The sequence below is a fragment of the Lutra lutra genome, chromosome 1, assembly GCF_902655055.1.
Source record: "Lutra lutra chromosome 1, mLutLut1.2, whole genome shotgun sequence".
In the NCBI taxonomy this organism is placed as follows: Eukaryota; Metazoa; Chordata; class Mammalia; order Carnivora; family Mustelidae; genus Lutra; species Lutra lutra.
Window position 1 is genome coordinate 221,922,621 of NC_062278.1, and position 20,250 is coordinate 221,942,870.

Below are 20,250 nucleotides of genomic sequence, written 5' to 3' on the forward strand. Positions count from 1 at the left end.
TCTGTGAGCCGCCCTGCTCGGAAACACTTTGTGTGTGCGGTCACATGCTGCCGCCGCGACAGTCAGCTCAGGGTGGTCCACACCGCACCACTGGGAGAGGACAGCCGGACGCTGGCTCACTCCTGCTCTCGCCCACACTCTGCCTGTGCACCTTTTCCTTTGAGGACCTTTTCACAGGAAGACGCAGTCACCATCATCGAGCACCCGAGTTCTGTGACAGCTTTCAGTGACCACGGCCCCTAGGGGAGCCTGGTGGACCCCGACCACAGCCCCCACAGACCACCCTTCACAGCCAGGGGCCACACGCAGCCAGTGTCCCCTTCATCGTGGGTTTTGCCAGTTCCAAAATTCTCATATGTCCCTCTCTTCAGGAAATCTCGGTCTCAGCTGGTTTTGCCCACGTCTACGTCCTTTGTCTGAGTTTTATAACTCTATGACGTCACAGGCTTGACACGGTTACTTCCTGTTGCTACTGATCATGAGTGGGGTTTTCTGCCTTTTCTCTTCTTTTTTCCTTTTTAATTTAATTTATTTATTTGAAAGACAAATCGCAAGCAGGCAGAGAGGCAGGCAGAGAGAGAGGGGGAAGCAGGCTCCCTGCTGAGCAGGGAGCCCGATGCGGGGCTCGATCCCAGGACCCTGAGACCATGACCTGAGCCGAAGGCAGCGGTTCAACCCACTGAGCCACCTAGGCGCCCCCCTGCCTTTTCTCTTCTAACCTATTGTTACTTGTATCAAGCAAAGCAACAGCTTTCGCTGGTGTCTGTCTCACTCCCTCTGGGGGAACCGACCTTCTAGCCGCTGCTGAGTCAATGTATCCATTCACTTACACAGTCGCGCCCGCTGTTAGGACTGCTGTTCCCCTTCCTCTCCATGCCTGCACTGCTGCTCTGACCCTAGTGCATGGGCTAGCATTGCTAGAAAACGTCACGTACCCTTACCGCACTCCGACCGTAAGACTCCCTTGCTCAAATCCCACGGCCTGTCGGACAGAGCCCCAGTTCCTGTGGCCTCCACAGTTCGGGGAGCACCTGACTGTGCACCATGTCATGGGTGGCCCCCTGTGCGTTTCTCAGCCAACTCCAGGGACTCCCGTGCCCGGGTGCCCACAGGTAACGTGCGCAGTGGGCCAGAGAGCAGAGCCAGCCGCTGACCCTGGAAAGGGGACATGGCCCAGAGACTGGCCAGACCGGACACTGACCACACTGAGCCTCGTCAGATCCGTCCGAGCAGTCCGTTCTGTCATCGCACTCCGGGTTCACTTTGGTCACACACTGGCTGTTCCGGCAGGAAAAGGCGTTCCCAGGACAGTGACCTGAGGGCAGAGAAGAACCAGGTTCTGCCTCCCCGCTCCGTCTCTCCAGGCTGCAGCAAGAGGTCTACTCAGAGCCTCTAGAGCATGGAAAACATCTCTTTTTTACTTTTTCAGCCCTGAACATTCCCGAAATAACTTTCTCAGCATTGGTACAGAGACGTAACACAAGCATGCTGGCCAGCACGAAGGCGAGGGCTACACAGCAGAAACACAGGTGTACCACCTGTGTTCCCACGTTTTCTAGCGCCCTCACTTTTCTAGAGCAAAATACTGACGAAACTGAACTTCTCAAGTTGCAGTGAAATACGTACAACATAAAATCTACTGTGCTAACCATTTCAAGTTTCCAGTTCACACTTCGGGGCTGTTCCTAGTGGGGGCTGGGCAGCACTCCTGGTCCTACCCACTCGGCGCCAGGAGGCCCCAATCCTTAGAACCACAGAAGTCCCCGGACGCTGCCCAGCATCCCCTGGGGCCTGGATCACCCCTAGTTGAGGACTCTGTGCGGCAAGCACCACTCTTCTTTTTTTCCAAACTGTTTTTGTCTTTTAACAGCAGATTTCCACCGCTTTAAAAAAAAAATCGTTAATGTTTTCTCTCCCTCGTGTCTGGCCATGTGTAATTCAAAGTGTCTCCTCTTTAAACCCTTTGCCCACACAGGACTACGAACCCGTCCCCTCCGGCCCCCTGGAGGAGACTGGTGCACAAAAGCAGCATGTACTGCGTTCGAGGGACTCCTCTGTGTACTGGAAAGAAGTCTGGGAAACCTTCCGCAAGCCCGCAATCAGACAAACCCTGCAGAGGGCGGGGAGCTCCTTGGGAGAGGGTAAGACGTACCTGACTTCAAGTCTCTTTCTGTCAGCGGCCCCTTCCGGCTTCCTGCAGGGAAACAGACAAGAGCTGTAGGGGCGTTCAGGGAGCTCTGTAGCTCTTTGAAAACGTCGGACTGCAAAGCCGAGAGCTGCACTGCCTACCATGGGAGCCACCTAAATTGTAAGTTAAATCAATTTAAGTTAAATCCAATGAAACGATCTCTTGTCCGGCCTCACTGGCTGCGTGACACGCGCTCAAGAGCCACCTGGGGCTGGTGGTCTCCTCTGTGGGCCACGCAGGCAGGAAACCGAGAATTCAGTCCGCGTTGGTGGAGAGGTTACCGGGACTCAGCTAGCACGTCAGGGCTGGTGGGGAAGGACCGTCCTGTCCTGCGGGGCAGGCAGGGTCAGTGCAATCGGTGTTTAACCGGACGACACACCGAGCTCGTGTCTGGCTCTCAGATCGCGATGCACGCGTCATCAGATTTAATGCGGTTCTGGTACAGGACGGGAATCTGCATCATCAGATTTTGGGGCGTAATCGCGTTTACTCTTATACCTACACCAGGGTTGCCAAGCAATGGCTACGAGCCAAGCGCAGCCCGTCTGATTCTGTAGATACAGTTTTGCCGACACACGGCTGGGCCCGTCTGTTTATGCACCGTCTGGAAGCTTCTGTCACAGCAGAGCCAACTGGTCTCAACAGAGGTCCCGAGGGTGGCCAAGGCAGAAGCAATCACATTTCGCCCCCCGCTGGCTGCGGTTACCGGCTCTGTGCTGCCCAGAGTAAAGCGCCCTGGGGGCGTCCACTTGTCATCGGAGGGAGCAACCCTGGAAGCCTGAAGCTCAATGCAACTTTCAGCTTCCGCTCCCACGGCCGCCTCCTAATCCTTCCAGTGTCCGCCGCCTACTTGCCTGTGAGCTCGGCGGACAGGATGGCGCCGTGGGCGGCCAGGGGGATGCCCCGGCCCTGCAGCTGCGCCCGGAGTCCCTGCTGCAGCAGCTCCTCCTCCAGGCCCAGACTCAGGGACCGCAGGCCTCGAAGCAGGAAGTGCAGCCGGAAATGCACGAAGACACTGGAATTCCCATCCCTGCAGGGAGAGAGAAGCCCGTGGAGGGGGGGCTCCTGCTGGAATCTTCTGGAATCTCTCGGGAGCCCACCGGGATCCCTTCCCCCGGAGGCGGCCCTGACTCACCTGTAACCCAGCACAGTGCAGCCCACACAGCTGGCCTCCAGCGCCGTCTCCTGAAAGCTGTTCGAGAACTGCGACAGAAACACGAGCAGCCCACCCTGAGGCCGCGGGGCAGACACGCCCCACGGGGACCTGCCGCGTGCGCAGAGCCAGAGCGCGTGCGAGAGCGCCCCTTCTCCCGGTACATGCGCCGGTCACAGAGCTACAGACTTTGAAACTATCTGGATGAGAATACTGGCCTATCAGCAGATGCACGGACAAGACATGGTCCATCCACAGGAAGAGCGAGGCCCCCTGTGCTGCCCCCGGGACGGACCCGGAGCCCATGCCACGCAGGGAGGGAACCAGACACAGGAGGCCACGCAGGGTGTGAGTCCACGCATGCGACATGCCCAGACCAGGCCCCTCCCCGCAAGGGAAGGGGGCTCGTGGGGGCTGAGGGCGGGGAGGGGGGTGATGGCCTACAGGGACCGGGTTGCTTTGGGAGTGATGGAATGTCTTGGAACTAGACAGAGGTAATGGTTGCACAATTTTGTGACTACACTAAGTGCCACTGAATTGTTCACTTTAAAGATGGTTAATTTGGGGGCTCCTGGCTGGCTCAGTCGGTAGAGCAGACTTTTATTTTTGAAGATTTACTTATTAACTTGGCAGAGGGAGCATAAGCAGGAGGAGCGGCCAAGGGAGAAGCAGCTCCCCGGTGAGCAGGGAGCTCCAGGACCCCGCGATCATGACCCGAGCCAAAGCAGGTGCTTAACCAACTGAGCCACCCAGGGGCCCCGAGCATCTTACTCTTGATTTCAGGGTTCTGAGTTCAAACCCCACACTGGGTGCAGAGATCACTTAAATAAAAAAACATTTCACAAGTGGTTAATTTATGTGAATTTTACATCAAGAAAATCCTACTTTGTGCAAACAGATGCTACTGGAACTTGCTTATCCTTCGTGTGCTGTTCAAGTGACCACTGTCCTCTTCTCCGGGGACGGTACCGGCTTAGCAGCGACAGGCCCCACCCTGGGAGTTGGTGTGGCTGTTGCTCCAGGTGCTGCCCCAGCAGCATCAAGGCCGGGGGTTCCTACGGCCCCCGGCACCTCATGGACCTCCACCGAGGGTGACAAGACGTCCCAATTTAGCTGCTCTCCCAGTGGAGTTACTAGCAGCGGCCCTGTGCACGGTCAGTGTTCCGGTGTGGCTGTTAAACCGGCCGCCAACCTGCCCTGAAGACCACAGTACACGGTTCTCCCTCCTCAAACTCCCTCCAACCTCGTTCCCTCACTTCCACTCTCCAGTCCACATCCCTGCAGCCCGCACTCAGACTGGCTGGCCTACACGCAGCCCTCGGATTTCAGCGGGTGCTCTCTGCTGCCCTGGCCGCGGGCCCACCACTGGCCACACTGGCTATGGCACTTCTGAAACACGGCTGGTACCACAGAGAAACTGGTTTTTACATTTTCATTAATTCATGCTTAAACTCTACAACAGAGGGGTGCCTGGGGGGCTCAGTGGGTTGAGCCTCTGCCTTCAGCTCAAGTCATGATCTCAGGGTCCTGGGATCGAGCCCTGCATGGGACTCTCTGCTCAGCGGGGAGCCTGCTACCCCGCCCCTCTGCCTGCCTCTCTGACTACTTGTGATCTCTCTCTGTCAAATAAATAAATAAAATCTTAAAAAAATAAAATAAAAAAAGAATATAACTTTCTCTTTAATCCCCACTTTGCCGATGTCAGTGACACGGAACGATAATATTCCAGATGTTCTGAGTTACATAAAAAAATTGTTAAAATTAAATTTACCTTTTTCCCTTAACATAGCTGCTAGAAAATTTTAAATTATGCACGGGGCTTGCATTCTATTTCTTTTGGACACTGCTTCAAGGTGAGGGGCTGACATCGGCAACCCGACACCCATGGGCCAAACTCACGTCATCACCTATGTGTGTACAGCTCACAAACTCGGAATGGTATTCCCGTCCTCAAAGGGTTGGAGAAAAATCAAAAGAAAAGGAAGATCTCGGGTCACGTGGAGGCTAGCTGAAGGGTGTGCTTCAGGGCCCACGGATCAGGCGTCAGCCGTCCCTGGCACTTCTCCGGCTGCCTAGGACAACCGAGTCGCCCGGTCATTGGGCCAGAGGGTTTGGCCCCACGAAGCCCACAACCTTGTCCGACTGGCCTTGGAGGAAAAGCGCGCTGGCCCAGAGTGGACGGTGGGACTTGGCAACGCAGCCCCTGCTTCCTCATCCTACCTCCCAGCCCCGGCAGAGGGGGCTCCTTTCACACCGCGACTGCTCACCCGGTGACCCTGACTCCACCCAGCAGGAGGTTCAGAACACTGTTCCATGGAGATGTAACCCCCGCGCCGTACAACGCACCGGATGGGTCTCTGGGCCCTCCCGGGGTTGTGCAGCCATCACTGCAGCCCAGTTTTGAACAATCCGTCGGCCTGAAAGCAGCCCCGTCTCCCCCAGCAGTCTCCCCCTCCCCAGCCCCAGCCCCTCGAGCTCCTTCCCGTCAGCGGACGAGCCTGCTTGGGACATGTCACACGCACGGACTCACACTCCGTGGGGCCTTCTGTGTCTGGGTCCCTCCCTGAGTGCCATGGGCTTGGGGTCTGTGCCCAGGGCCAAGCGTGGGGGCCTCACCCCTGATGGCAGCTGGGGATGCTCCCATGCGTGGGGACCTCCCTGTGCTGACGCCATCACCCGCCCATGGGCAATTGGGCATTTCCACTTTTTGGCTCTTGTGAGTGCTGCTGCGTGGGTGTGGACGCGGGTGTGCGGGCTTTCTGTGTGGACGTGAACTCTCACTTCTCTCGGGTGGACACGACACACACAACGGCTGGGTTCCGCAGAAACCCTGTTTGACCAACCGACCGCCTGCCTCCTTTCGCAGCGGCTGCCCTCTTTCGGGATCCCACCACCCCCGTGTGCGGCTTCTGATGCCACCACTGGACTACCACTTACAACCTTTCGGCGCGGCTCTGGGCCCAGCAGTGGCCAGTCCCCACCGATGCCACACTCCCCTGCGTGCCAGAGCCCACCAGCGCCGGGGACAGCGGCCTCATCCTCTTCGTCCCATGTGCCCTCATCCCTGCCCGGGCGTCCCCCCTGCTCGACTCTGCTGGTGCGGTCACAGCTCCCGGCCGCCCTCACCAGCCTCTCCAGCGTGGACGTCAGCGCGCGGTAGTAGTCGGAGGTGGTCTGCTTCAAGCTGCCGGCGTACCGGACCCCTCGGAGCTCGGCCGTGTGCTCCACGTCCACACCCTGTGTAGAGAGGAAGGCTGCGGACGAGACCAGGGCCCCGTGAGAGCCCCACTTCGGGGTCAGGGTGCAGTTAAGTCAGCCTCCCAGGCCCCCGCCACCCAGGGGCCATCACCCCGACAGCTGGTGGGCCGACTTCCTGGGAGGCCCTGAGTGATCACCCACAGTGCCCCCTCCCACCCCCAACACGTGTTCTGGGTTGGATGACGGACTCTACGGTCACCCACCTGAAGGCGCCCGCTGTCCCCCAGTTTTTTGAGGACAGGACTAGCTCCTTCTCACCCGTCTCACCAGGTGTGCCTGACTCAGGGCCTGAAGCTGGCTTCAGCCAAAAGTGGCCGAGATGGCCTCCGGAGACCCTACTTCCTGTCTGGAGCAATTCCCACCAGATGCCACAGGGACCTGACCACAGCCACAGCCCCACGATGCCACCCCACGAGAGAACACAGGTTTCCAACCGTCGGAAACACCGTGTCAAAAGTACACAGCCGCGGAGACTCAGACCCAGGAGCACTGGTGGGTGGGGAGGGGCAGAGGGGCTGCAGAGGAGCCGGCCGGAGGCAGGGATCCCGCGGGAGGGCTGCGTGGCACGGGAGGGGAGCCCGGCATCAGCGCGGACCTGTCCAACCGCAGGCCACTCGCCTGCAGACGTCCCGCCCCGCACCTGTGCTGCCCATCACAAGGAGTACACGACAGCCAAGACTAAGAGCCACGCAAAGTTTAAAAATAAAGAACACAGTAGCAACCACGGAAAACGTGTCGAAAATATGTTAGAACTCACAGAAAGACACGCTAACCAAAAAAATGACCATCATCAGGATATTAAAACAGTGAAAGTAGTGGCCACCTTAACCCTTCAAGCTGGGTCCCGATTCTACGAGTCGCGACTGCATGTCCGTCCGGTGGTAAGTATTGGGGTCCCCGTTTACTTAAACATGGGTTCGGAGCCAATCCCGAACACAGTTTGTTTTCTCACTGGGGACACGAACGAAAGAAACGAGCACCCACTGTGTGGATCGGAGTGTTCGTGCCCCACGCCCCACCTCAGCCTCTCCTTCCTCCCTCTCGTTTCACTACACCCGACCTGGTTCTGGAATTCACAGCCCAAGGTCAAGAGTCGGTCGCTCACCCGACCGAGCCCGCCGGGCGCCTGCGCACGAGCCCGTTTTCCCTCTGAAATGATGACTGACGCACGGGAAACCCAGCTTCCCCCAAGGCTGGCGTCCCCGGCTCAAATCGTGAGCTGGGTGGGAAGGGGATACGTTTTAATTTTAATTAAAGAAAAGTTTAAAAAGTGTGTGTTTCTTAAAGCCCCGGACCAGGGGTCCCGGGGGCCGTGTTTATGCTGTTGTTAACGCGTGTGCTCCCGGGATGCCCGCGCCTCCCCCTTCGCGAGGACACGCACACCCAGAGCACCGACCTTCCTGCACCCGCACCCGCGGCCACTAGAGGGCTCCGCCAGGCACGTCCCGCGGCAGGGCACTCGGGACACCGGGCAGTCGGGCCGCTCCGGTAACACACGTCTCCAACACGGAACACAGATCACGGAAACCCACAGGGGCTTCCCACTTACTGTGTCGCCATAGGAGAACCTTTTCTCCCAAACTGCCACTTCCCATCACTATTTCGAGGCGGCAAGGTGACCTTCACGCCCCAGGGGAAGCTGCCGGAAGCCCACCAGCTCAGAACAGGCCTGCTCCGGGTCAGGGCCGCCCCGCAAGCTTCCTGTGATGACAGAATGTTCTAGACACGCACTGTCCAGGCAGTGTCCTCCATGAACTGCCCGTGCAGGTGGCCGGTGGGGACGGGGAACGGACTCCGTTTTCAAGAACGCTGCACCCTGGGCTCAGAGTAACTCACCACCGGGAGACAGAGACAATCCCCGCCAGGAAATGACTCGTAAACACTTATTTAGTGTTAACGACTTTCACAGCAACCAGCCCCCGGGGCTCAGCGCTGTGGTGGGAAGGAATGACAATGGCTCGCAGTCTCACAGGGATGTTCGTAGAAACATGACGGGGGACCCCTGGGTGGCTCAGTCGTTAATCAGGTCATGATCCCGGAGTTCTGGGATCCAGCCCGCATGGGCTCCCTGCTCCGCGGGGAGCCTGCTTCCCCTTCTGCCTGCCGCCCTCCCTGCTTGTGCCCTCGTATTCTCTCTCTCTCTCTCTCTCACTTGCTCTCCGGTAAATAAATAAAATCTCTAAAAAAAGAGAGAGAGAGAGAGAGAAGCATGCGGGGGAATCTAAAACACTCAGTGGAAGGAGCGGGCCCCGCTGTCCCCTCACGAACAGCAGGAGAGCTCAACCCCGGAAACGTGTGCATGTGGAGACCTGTGGGGCCGTGAACCACAGAGACGTCGCAGGAAGACCCAGGGCCGCCGTGGCCAGCCGCGGTGACCCGTTTTGTGCTTTACAATAAGACGACACTGTGGATGGAGCCACAGCTTCAAAATCAGAAGCCATCAAAGGGCATCTGGTGACAAAAGGCCCCTGGGCCAGCCCGTGGGCTGTCCCTCCCGGAGGTGACCTGGGTCCGGACCACCCCCCCAGAAAAACTGACGCACTCAGGCGGACGGGTTTTCCTTCCTTGCTATTCGGCGCCTCTCCTTTCTGCTTTTAACATGGGCATCTCTAGATCATTCTGCTGGGTGAACCCGTACAAAATCACGGCCTCTCTGTACCGTGCATCTCAAGCTGCCGCCACACCCAGCGCAGAGCCTGATGCAGGACTTGATCTCCAAACCCTGATGTCGAGACCTGAGCTGAAATCCAGAGTCGGACGCTTAACACTGAGCCACCCAGACGCCCCACTGTTCGTCCCTTACGCTTCAGAAAGTATAAGCGCTTCTCAAATTCTTCAATATTTAAAATAGTTCATTTCACTGTCCCCATTTGTCTCCTTTTTCACCCCGTGCTGAAAACTTCCTGGGAGAGCCCGGTCCGCGGGAGACATGAATGCCCGGTGGGGCCCGCACGCACCCACCCGCCCCCCACAGCCAACCAGTGCACACCAGGCCCCAGCTCCTGGCCTGCCTGCCTTTTCTCCTGGTGACCTGAGGGCCGGCCTTCAAGTCCATGCCTGCACGCTCAGGCCTCTGGTCCTGGAGTCAGAGCATGGGTACCACCGAGCCACTCAACATCTTTGTGCAAGCTGCCCAGTGTGTGAACCCGTGTGAGTTCACAGCCACTTACCCACAAGGACTGCCAGGGTGACCATGACAATGCTAGTGGCCACCATAGCGGAGAGGGCCACACGGCAGCACGTGGCACCGGGAGCTGAGACTTCCTTTGCTGGCCCAGGCACAAGCTGTAGGTCACCAGCGGTGGGCTCCATGGCTCCTGGACACGGGGAAGGCAACCTGGATCCCAGCAGGAAAGGATGGAAACACAGGGTCAGAGCTGGAGGACACTTCTTGTCCCCTAAGCAAGGGTTTCACTCGTGCAGACGTGGCAGACTTCCACAGCGCCCTAGGTGCCCATCTCCCTGGTGACACATGGGTTCGGGACGCCTGGATGGCTCAGTCGGTTAAGCCTGTGCCGTCAGCTCGGGTGGGATCCAGCCCTGCATGCAGCCTGCTTCTCCCTCTGCCTACGGCCCCTGCTTGAGCTCTCTCCCTGTCTCGGCCTCTCTGACAAATAAACAAGTAAATAAAATCTTAAACAAAAAAAAACCAAGAACAAAAAAAGCAAAACATGGGTTCATCGGGAGCTGGCAGGGACTGTGCATGTGGGCTCTGCACAGGCCCCTGGGGTGGCAGCCACCCAGGGAGGCGTGGCTTTCCTACGACCCTTGTAACAAATTGCCACAAACGGGGCTGAGAAGGAACCAGATTTATTGCTGAGCAGTTCCGGGCTCGAAGTCTTAAAACCCCGGCGCCGGCAGGGCTGGTCCCCCCGCAGCCCCAGGGAGACCCGGCTCCCGCCCTTTCCTGGCCCGCGGCCCCCCCATCCTCCCTGCCGGCAGCGCGGGGTCTGCCCGTCTCTGGGACCCCCGCCCTCTGCCTCCCTCTCGTGAGGACTGGCGAGGACGCCGGGCGCCCCGGGAACCCAGGGTCACCCCCAGCTCGCGGCCCTGACGAGGTCCCCTCTGCCGCGGGAGGGGACAGGTCCGCAGGTCGAGGAAGGGGACAGGCACGTCCTGGACCGCCGTTCGGCCTGACCGCACTGAAGCCGCGGACACCGAGCGAACGAGACGGAGCCCGGCCCTGCGCCAGCTCTGGGGCCCGCTTCGTGCTTCGTGGCCCTGCGTAGCCACCCGCAGCATCCCCTTGGAGGGATGGGCCACTGCCTCCTCCGCTGCCCGCTTGCCGGACACTGGGCCTCGCTAGGGCCTCGGCACCTAAAGGACCGGAAGCAGCCATGTGCTCCTCGCGCCCCTTCATGGCAGTCTCGCGAGAGACTTGAGATGGGGACTCACTAGGCCGAGCCTCGATCTCAGTCTCGCGAGAGACTCCGCGGAGGCCTCCCCTGGATCATGGTCCCGCCAGACACCTCGCCGGGACCCCACTAGGCTGGGCCTGAGGCAGTCTCGCGGGAGACCCAAGCTGGGGGGGGGGGGGGGGTGACTCACTAGGCCAGACCGTCGTCGCAGTCTTGCAAGAGACGCCGCGAGGACCCAGGAGGCCTTGCCGCAAGCCTGCACCCCGGGCTCCGAGGCCGTGTGCATCGCGAGCAGTTCCTGCGCCTGCGCCCGCGCCCGCGCCCGCGGGGGAAGGCTCACGGCATCCGCCTGTCAGGGGCGAAGAGTGCGGCCGCCGCCCACCTTCCCTCCAGGGACGCGCCAACCGGACCCCCCCGCCCAGGCTGCGGCTCTCCTGCCACCCCTTTCTCTGCGCGGGCCTCGCGGGTCGCAGAGAGGCTTCGGGGGCCCCCCGGGGACGCTCAGGTCCCCGAGGAGCAGAGCATCCTTCTGGGGTAAGTGTGTCCCCGACCTGATCACTTTCTCGCGTCGCCTGGCTCCGGCCCAGCGCTCTTCTAGGTGTTGCTCTGACGCTGGTTTTTAGATGGGACTAACTTCCTTTTCCCTTTCTTACTAAGATCTTACTTAGCTGAGGGGGCGGGGAGAGCACAGAGCGGAGAGGGGGAGGCAGGTTCCCCGCTGGGCAGGGACCTCCCCGCCCCCCAAGACGGGGCTCGATCCCAGGACCCGGGGATCAGGACTGGAGCCAAGGCAGACGCTTCCCCGACTGAGCCCCCCAGGCGTCCCCAGATGTGATTAACTTTCAAACTAGTAGAGGTCGAGTCAGCAAGTGACCGTCGGGGTTGCGGGTGGGCCGCATGCCATCCGTTGACGGACTTCAGAGGAGAGGAGGGGGCTGGCGTTGCAGCATCCCCCCCCCCCCCCCCCCCCCCCCCCCCCCCGTCTCCAGTCCGCGTGCGGTTTCCGACTCCCCTCCCCGTGGTCTGTGAGCCGGTTCCTTAAACGCGTCTCTCCTCCCTGCTGGCTGTGTGTCTGTAGAGAACCTCCCTAACACAGCCCTTCATGGGTCTTGTGCAACATCTGGGACATCCTCATACTAAGAAAAAAAGCATTTGCTGCTCATTTGAAATTCAGATTTACCAGCCTGTGCTGTGTGTTCATTGTTAAGTCTGGAGCCCTGCGAGGGGCCCGGCGGAGGTATTCCCTCCTCAAGGGAGCGTGTCCCTGCTGGGAATGGCCAGTCTGTGCCTCAAGGCCACCCTCCCGAGCTGATGAGAAAGGGGAGATGCGTGGGGGTGGCGGGGAGTGGAGCTGTGTAACACTCACCCCTTTATTCTTACACTTGAGCTGCAGGGCCCTCTGAGGAGCCAGGGAATCGCCGAGAATCGCTTGATGAAATGTTTTCGGGACAAAGACACCAAGATTCACCTCTGCGATTAGGGCTGGAAACTCAACTTTAGTGTGTGAGCTCATTGACACGCCCCCAGCCAGACACACACACACTATATTCATTCAGCCCAGCTGCCCCTGCTACCGGCGCCCCCGCAAGCCCGTGGGTTTTCTAAGGATGCCTATGTTCTCCGAATTGTCCTGTCATCACTGTCATTACACCACAGAAGGGGCCCGGTGCTGTTTAGCTTCGAATATAGAAGCACTATTCATCCAGCTTCCCGCCATCTGATGTTTATGACAGGCCAGGCCTAGATGCTCTGTCCCGAGTACCCAGCCCTGAATGAGGTAGATGAGATTCTCTGTGCTCAGAGAGCTTAAACTTCAGTGGCAGGGACCCAGATAAATTAAAATTACAGCTGCAATTAAGGTTTGAAAATCAAGATGTGTCCATGGGGTTTTGAGTCTATAAAAAGGAGCTTTGATCTAGCCGGGGGGTGGGGGGCAGAGGTGGTCAGGAAGGGCTTCCTGGGGGAGGGATGTGTTATCTGAGTTCTGAAGGACAAGCAAGAACTCAGTAAGTGGCCATGGAAGGAGCAGATTTCCACACAGCGACTCCAGGATGCATAAAGCCCTGTAGCAGGAGGAGGAAAAGGGGGGGGGGCAGCGCAGAGAGCGTGAGTCCGCCAGCTGTGGCTGCCACACATTACCACAGACAAAGCAGCTTACGACAGCACAGAGTCTCTTGAGCTTTCTGTGTGCAGGATCCTGGCACATCTCAGCTGGGTCCTCACGGTCTCACTAGGCGCCAAGTTAGGTGTTACTCGGGCTGCATTCTCATCCGGAGGCTCAGCTGGGGAAGGACCCATTGCTGAACTCCCTGTTGTTGCCAGAATTTGTGCCCCTGCGTTATGGGGCTGAGGCCCCCCACTTCCTTGCCGCCTGTTGGCCAGGGGCTGGTCTTAGCTCACAGGCCCCTGAAAACACGGCAGCCCCTCTGTCCGAGCCAGCAGAGGAGACTCACGGCAGTGCGCTGGGCTGGAGTTCTACAGAATGTCAGGCCACAGTGGGAGCCACGTCTGCTCTAGCATGGCCTAATTAAGTGAGTGACCATGCCGTCATCTTCAGTGGTTCTTCTCACTCGGGAGGAAGGGCTAATCCAGGTCGTGTGTGCCAGGGCAGAGATCTTAGGAACCTCTTAGAATTCTGCCTACCACAGTAATCACGAGGAGGGGCAGTCTGAGATGTGCACGGAGGTAAGCAGGGTGCATAGCTCCCTGGAGTTTGAGAAGGAGAGACTAGACAAATGAAATCAGTCTTAGAAAGTAGCTGGGAACTTTCCAGAACTGCCCTAAGACCTGAATCTTCAGATTTGAAGGGCACAGTGCCAAGCATTACAGATAAATCCTCAGAGTAAATCTACAGAATAAAAACAGTGACAAGATTATAGAACTAACTAGGTAGTAAAGACAGGCCACCCACAAAGGAATGCTGGTTAAGAGCACCAGTGGATGTCAGAACAGAAACCAGAGGTGAGGGAATACCGTCTTCAAAGTGCTAGGTGGAAATAAGGGTCCATCAGCAATCGTCTATCTAAACCCACCTGGTCGGGAAAAAGACCAAAATGCAGACATTTGCAGGAAACTGAGAAACTTGGCATTAACAGACCTGCACAGAAAACACTACTAAAGGGTGTGCTGAGGAAGAATAAAATCGGATTCGGAAGGAAGAGGAGAGACACGAGCAGCACCATGAGCCCAGAGACTGGCAAGCGTGGAGAAACACCTGAAAAGCACTGTCTGTAAAATAATGATCATGACAACTTGGGGTGCACGGATCCCAAGGCTGAACCAGCAAGAAGACGGAGGGATGAGTACAGTTGAAAGACTCCAAGGCTCGGAGGGAAAAGGCGAGATTAGTGATGAATTTCAGCCTTCGTTAAATGAAGCACAAGCACGCGTGATAAAATTTTAAGAGCAACTTCAGTAATAGGACTGAAATCGATAGCTTCCAAAAAGTAGAGCGAGAAAGATACAAAATACAGGAGAAGGGGAGGAAAGTACAAATATTCTAAGCTTAAAAGAATTTGTGAGCTTAGGTTTCTTGTTATTTTAAGCCAGGTAGGTGTTTTTAGTGTTTTTTTGTAAAAAATGAAAGGCACAAAAGGGAAGAGAGAAAAATCCTAAACTCTTATGTACCCGGTACCAAAACTCAGCACTAGACAGGTTGACTTAATGGATCTATATTCCCTATTTTAGGAGATAAACTTACTTTTTTAGGCAGACACGAAATATTTACAGAACTTAACCACGCACCTAACCACCAAGCAAATATCAATGAAACCCACAAATTTGACCCTCAGTGCACATGTCTCACAGCAGTGCAGTTTAATTGGATAGCTGGAACTAATGAAATTGTAATTGAAAATCTAAAATTACTTCTAGCATATTAATGATTCCAAGAGGAAATCATAGCCAATTAAATAAAATATTTTGCCGAGATCAAGAGTCGGACACTTAACTGATGAGCCACCCAGATGCCCCTAAATAAACTATTTAGAACTGAACAATAGGGAATGCTTCATGACAAAATACTGGATGCAGCCAAAGCTGTCCTTAGCGGTCACCGTCAGTGTTACATCAAGCCATGTGTTGGACAGGTGCCAGCTAAAACGCTATGGTCCCCAGCATCTGACTGGCCCTACCTGGAAAACACAGATCGCCAGTCTCAGCCCACACACAGCATCCACCACATGGAGGTCAGCGGCTGGAGTCCTGGTGTCCTTGGAAGAGAAGGCCACATTTTGAGTTTTACTCTCCCAAGCAAGACCCCTTCTAGTCCCCATGGCCCATGGGGTACTACTCATGGGGCCAGCATGCTAGCTTTCTTTTTAAAATTTTTCTTGAAGAGTCTCGAGAAGGCCAGTCTTGCCAGAAGAGAGCCGAGGGGGAATTCAAGGGGGCAAAGAGCTTGTTAAAAGGATGTGTAGGCAAAATTTAGGATTGCTCAAAAAGAAAAGCCAGACTTTGCCCTCAGTTCCTGGGAGGTGAGCTCTTGGAGGCTGAAATCAGCCATGTGGGCCATCAGCAAATCAGTCAACGAATCAGTCACGACTATGCAGTGGAGCCCCAGTAAAAACTGTGAACCCCAAAACTGGAAGTTAGGGGGGCCATCTGGATTGGTGATACTTCATGTGTGTCGTCCCACATGTCCCAAGAACAACACCCCCTCACTGCCCAGGGGGAGGGCGGTGGAAGCGCCATGTTGGTGTTCTCCTGGGGCCGTGGGCTAATTAATGGCTGTGTGCCCCCAAAATCCGTATGCTGAAACCCTACTTCCCAAGGTGATGGTATTAGGAGGTGGGGGCTCCGGGAGGGGATTAGGTCATAGGGTGCAGCCCCCATGAATGGGAAGAGCGCGCTTACGAGAGTGGCTCCAGAGAGCTCCCCGCTCCGTGTGAGGACATGGTGAGAATACGGCCATCTGTTAACCAGGAAGCAGGTTCTCACCAGACATGGAAGCTGCCAGTGCCTCGAACATGGACTTCCAGCCTCCAGAACCATGAGAAGTAAATAGGTGTGTTGTTCATCAGCTACTGGGGCAGTGGTGTCCTGCTAGAGCTGCCTGCGTGTCCTGAGACAGCCACCTTCTGCCATGTGCTCCTCTCTCTGGTCTTAATCTGCCGTGTTAATCCCTGGGAACCGCGACTGCAACTCTAACAGCTTTTAGTGAGTTCTGAGTTGTTCTAGGGAATTGTCACAGCCAAGAGTCATATGGGGATCTCCCTGCGAGTCTCCTGGGGCTGCCGGAATGGGGCTCTACAAACTGACGGGCATGAACACCAGGGACTGATTGTCTCCCGGCTCTGGAGGTCAGATCCCAAATTCAAGGTGGCAGCAGGGCTGGTTCCTTCCGGGGCCAAGAAGGGGAACCTGCCCCTAGCTCTCTCCTAGATCCTGCGGGTCACAGCAATCGTGGTGACCCTTGGCCTGTAGAATCGTCACCTCAGCTCTGCCTCTCTCTTCACAGGATGTACTCCCTGTGCATGTCTGTCCAAGTGTCCCATTTTATAAGGACACCAGTCATCTAGGACTAGGACCCACCCTCATGACCTCATTTTAATTTGATCACCTCTGCAAAGGCCGTATTTCCAAATAACAGTTCTGGGATATTGGGGGTGCGGACTTCAGGATGAAGTTTAAGGGGACACAGTTCAGTGCAGAACACCCCAGAACTTGCACACGGCATCAGACGTGGGGGCAGTCTTAGCCTCCGACTTCACAGTTGGCTGTACACTCCTCACAAAGGAGGAATTAAAGAGGGAGAGCTTTCACACCCATCAGGAGGGCTGTTGTCCAGAACCAGACACTGACAAGAGTTGATGAGGATGTGGAATCAGAAGTCTTGTCGGGGGGCGCCTGGGTGGCTCAGTGGGTTAAACCGCTGCCTTCAGCTCAGGTCATGATCCCAGGGTCCTGGGATCGAGTCCTGCATCGGGCTCCTTGCTGGGCAGGGAGCCTGCTTCTCCCACTGCCTCTGCCTGCCTCTCTGCCTGCTTGTGTGTACTCTCTCTCTCTCTCTGACAAATAAATAAAATCTTAAAAAAAAAATCTTGTGGGAACAGAAAATGGGGCGGTCGCAGGGGAAAACGGGTTTGGTGTCTCCTCAAATAGTGAAATACAATTACCATGGGAATTACATAGAATTATCCACTATATGGGAACCGGAAGCAGGGTTGTGAGGCTCTCGCACACCTGTGTTCACGCCAGCAGCATCCACAATGGCCAGGAGGCAGAAACACCCCGAGTGTCTATCAGTGGGTGGAGGATAAACACACCGTGGTCCATCCCCACGCGGAACACAGTCCAGCCTGCCCCCTGCCACGATGCGGGGGGACCCCGAGGACACGGAGCTCAGTGAGAGGAGCCAGACCCAGAAGGACCCATCTCACAGGACCCTACTCCCAGGAAGTCCCCAGAGGAGTCTCGTGCACACAGAGAGGAGGGGGTGGGGGGTCCGTGCTTCGTGGGGACAGAATCTCTGTGCGGGGAGTTGGAACTTTCTGGAGACAGAGGGGAGGGTGGGGGTGGTCGCAGGGCGTGGTGAACGAGCTTCACGCCACTGAGCTGTGCTCTTAAAATGATTGAGATGGTGAATTTTATGTCTCGTGTGTTTTACCACAAGGAAGGAAGGAAAAAAGTAGAAGCAGAAGGAGGAAGGGAGGAATCAGGGGAGAGGGAGAGAGAGGAGGCACATATGCCACAAACTGGAGGAGGTACGGAGCAAGCCAAGAACCGCGGGGAACAGTGGGACACACTTGAGCTGTTTCCGTGCAGAAACATCCAGAACATGCAGAGCCAGGAGCCCGCCTCTGAGCAAACAAGGAGACTTGGGCCCAGCCGCCTGCTGGCTGCTCCTCCGAGTCCCGACGAACCCTGGGCTGGACTCGCACCAGCGCATCCGCGCCCCGGCACGACCCCCACGCGGCCTCCTCCAAGGGCAGGGAAACCTCATCCCGCAGTTGGCAGGCATGGTGAAGGGCAGATAAAAATCAGGCTACAAAATCTGCCTTTGAACCAAGCACGGCCCCGAAAAGGCAGTGACTGTTTGGTCCAAACAATCCGACCGTGTCCCTGGGCACTTCACAGAGACGGCATTTTGCTTAGACCCTGTGGCAGGCGGAATAATGGCCCAAAGATGTCCATGTCCTCGTCCCGTGGACCTTGGATGTCACCTCACTTTAAAGGGACCTTATAGGTGGGACCTTGTCAAGGCCCCCGAGGTGGGGGAGGCCCGGCATCCCCATGGGGTCATCATGAGAGGGAGGCAGAAGGTGGGGGTCCCACAGATAGCCAGACCCTGCACTGCTGGCAGAGAGGATGGAGGGGGGCTACAGGCCAAGAAAAGGCAGGAGCTGGGTGTCCTTGGGCCCCGGTGGCGACCAGTCCCGCCCCCATCTGGTAGACCTGCATTGTTACAGCAGCAGCAGGAAGCTTATACGGGCTTTTTGTGGGCAATGCTGACCCAGGAGAGAGTCGTTGATTCAGGACATTGGGCATCTTTGTAGGAAAAAACCCTGAAGTCAGAACCTGCCCTTCCCCCAGAGTGCTCTCTAGTCAACTGGAAGGAATGCTGGTCATTGGAAGACTGTAACACACGTGCCAGCTCTAGCCAGACTAGTTCTATGACCCCCAGGAAGCTAGTTCACCTCTTCAGGCCTCGTTATGGCCCGTGGTCAGCTTTATCCCTTGAGTTCTCAGTTCAATGTCACGTGGGGTGGCAACATCATTTTTGTCTTCCCCGATCCCTTTCTTTGGGGAGGGCTCACCCCACTCATGTTGCCCACCCACCTGGCCACCAGACCTGCCAATCACAGCTCTCGTGCTCACCCCCATCTGTGCCAGGCCACACTGAGCCCCGCCTGTCAGTCACAGTTGGTCCAAGGGGTGGAACGTGCTGGAAGCACGCCAACTTTCTTTCCTGAGTTTCAGCTACATGAAGCTGCCCTTTTTCTACAAAAACAATGGGACGTGAGCAGTTTCATACAGTTTCAGCTAATAATCCGAGGGAACAAGCATCCTTCTTCACAGTAGCGGCCATTGGCTGCCATCTTGACCACCAGCAGGAAGGAGGACGAGATCAATGCCCCGAAGGAAGAGACCCGGTGGATGTGAGGGGCACAGGCAGGGAATAATTTGAGAGGACAGGACAGACTGACCCAGCTCTGCCAGAGGCCAGGCCTTCCGGACTGCCCAGGCGAAGGAGGCAGTCTTTGCTTGAACGGCTGCAGGATGGGGCTGTTGGCCTTCCAAGATCAAGATCTGTGGCTCATGGACAGACCAAAACTGCTCAGTGACTTCTACAAGGACATGCTCCTCGCCCACCTCTTCAGCTGTGACTCAGTAAGACAAGAACACTAGAGTCAACATGACGTCAGAGGTGTTGGAGTTCCAGCTGTTTCCAGCTCCCCCCACGTCGGGGCGCCCATCCCGCATGGCCTTCGCTGACTCACAGACACGCGGCCTCACCCAGCTGGCGGTCCGGAGAGGAAACGCCATCCTAAGCTCCTCTTCCGATCTGACGAGGGGATCCCTGGAGGCCGCAGGAGTGATAGAATGGCCTCCTAGGAGGTCTTTGTGTTCTCACTAGCTGGCTCCCTTGCTGGGCAGATCTCATCGGAACCGTGGCAGTAGCCACAAGGCAAAGCATGTCGAGGCATTTGTCATTCCTATGCCAGAGTCTGTGCCGAAGCTCCTTGTCACCACTATCTGTACATCCCCTCCCGCCCCACTCTCCGAGGCTCCTTTCTCTGCTGCTGCCCCGAGGGGGGTCCACAGCACCAGTGATCACTTATCCACCAGCAACCCCTACATGGAAGTTTCCAGTTCGTGTCTCTCCTAGAGCTTCAGGTGGGAACAGATACCTGGACCTCTCTACCTGCACCTCAGCGTGTCCCACGTGGGATGTGTCTTCTCCCAGCAAAGCCGCTCACTCCTCCCTCCCCTGAATTCTGGGACCACGTCTCCCAAAGCAGCTCTAGAACAGCACCCCACCCCACCTTCCATCACTTCCTCTTCCTTCCCCTCCTTGCTGGTCACCTCCAAATCCAGCCGCTTACCTTCCTCCTCTCCTGCGGTCCCACTCAGCCGTTCCTGCTTCCCTGGGCTAGCGATGCTCTTGCTAACTCCAGGCCTGCCCTAGACTACTCCTCTTTCATGCAGTTAGAGCGATCTGCCTGGACCCGGCGATCTCACCGGGTGATTCTGCCTCCAGGGCACGCTGAGCAGATGTTGGGGGATGTTTGTGACTGTCACAGCTGAGGGTGCTCTCAGCATTGAAGGGGTGGGAGTCAGAGGTGCCACTC

At 56.8% G+C, this 20,250-nt stretch overlaps 1 protein-coding gene across 1 annotated transcript in view; it reads right to left on the minus strand.

The window, feature by feature from the left end:
• The window catches only part of TMPRSS9 (transmembrane serine protease 9), a 30,573-nt gene extending 18,139 nt beyond the window's left edge, over positions 1-12,434 (minus strand). The window contains exons 1-7 of the mRNA XM_047707201.1: positions 12,324-12,434; positions 9,770-9,936; positions 6,468-6,595; positions 3,324-3,391; positions 3,043-3,218; positions 2,153-2,194; positions 1,202-1,315 (exon numbers count right to left, since the gene is read on the minus strand). Of these exons, the coding sequence (XP_047563157.1) occupies positions 1,202-1,315; positions 2,153-2,194; positions 3,043-3,218; positions 3,324-3,391; positions 6,468-6,595; positions 9,770-9,911 (670 nt within the window). The 5' untranslated portion in view covers positions 9,912-9,936; positions 12,324-12,434. The remainder of the gene's footprint in view (positions 1-1,201; positions 1,316-2,152; positions 2,195-3,042; positions 3,219-3,323; positions 3,392-6,467; positions 6,596-9,769; positions 9,937-12,323) is intronic.
• Positions 12,435-20,250: the final 7,816 nt, after the last annotated feature.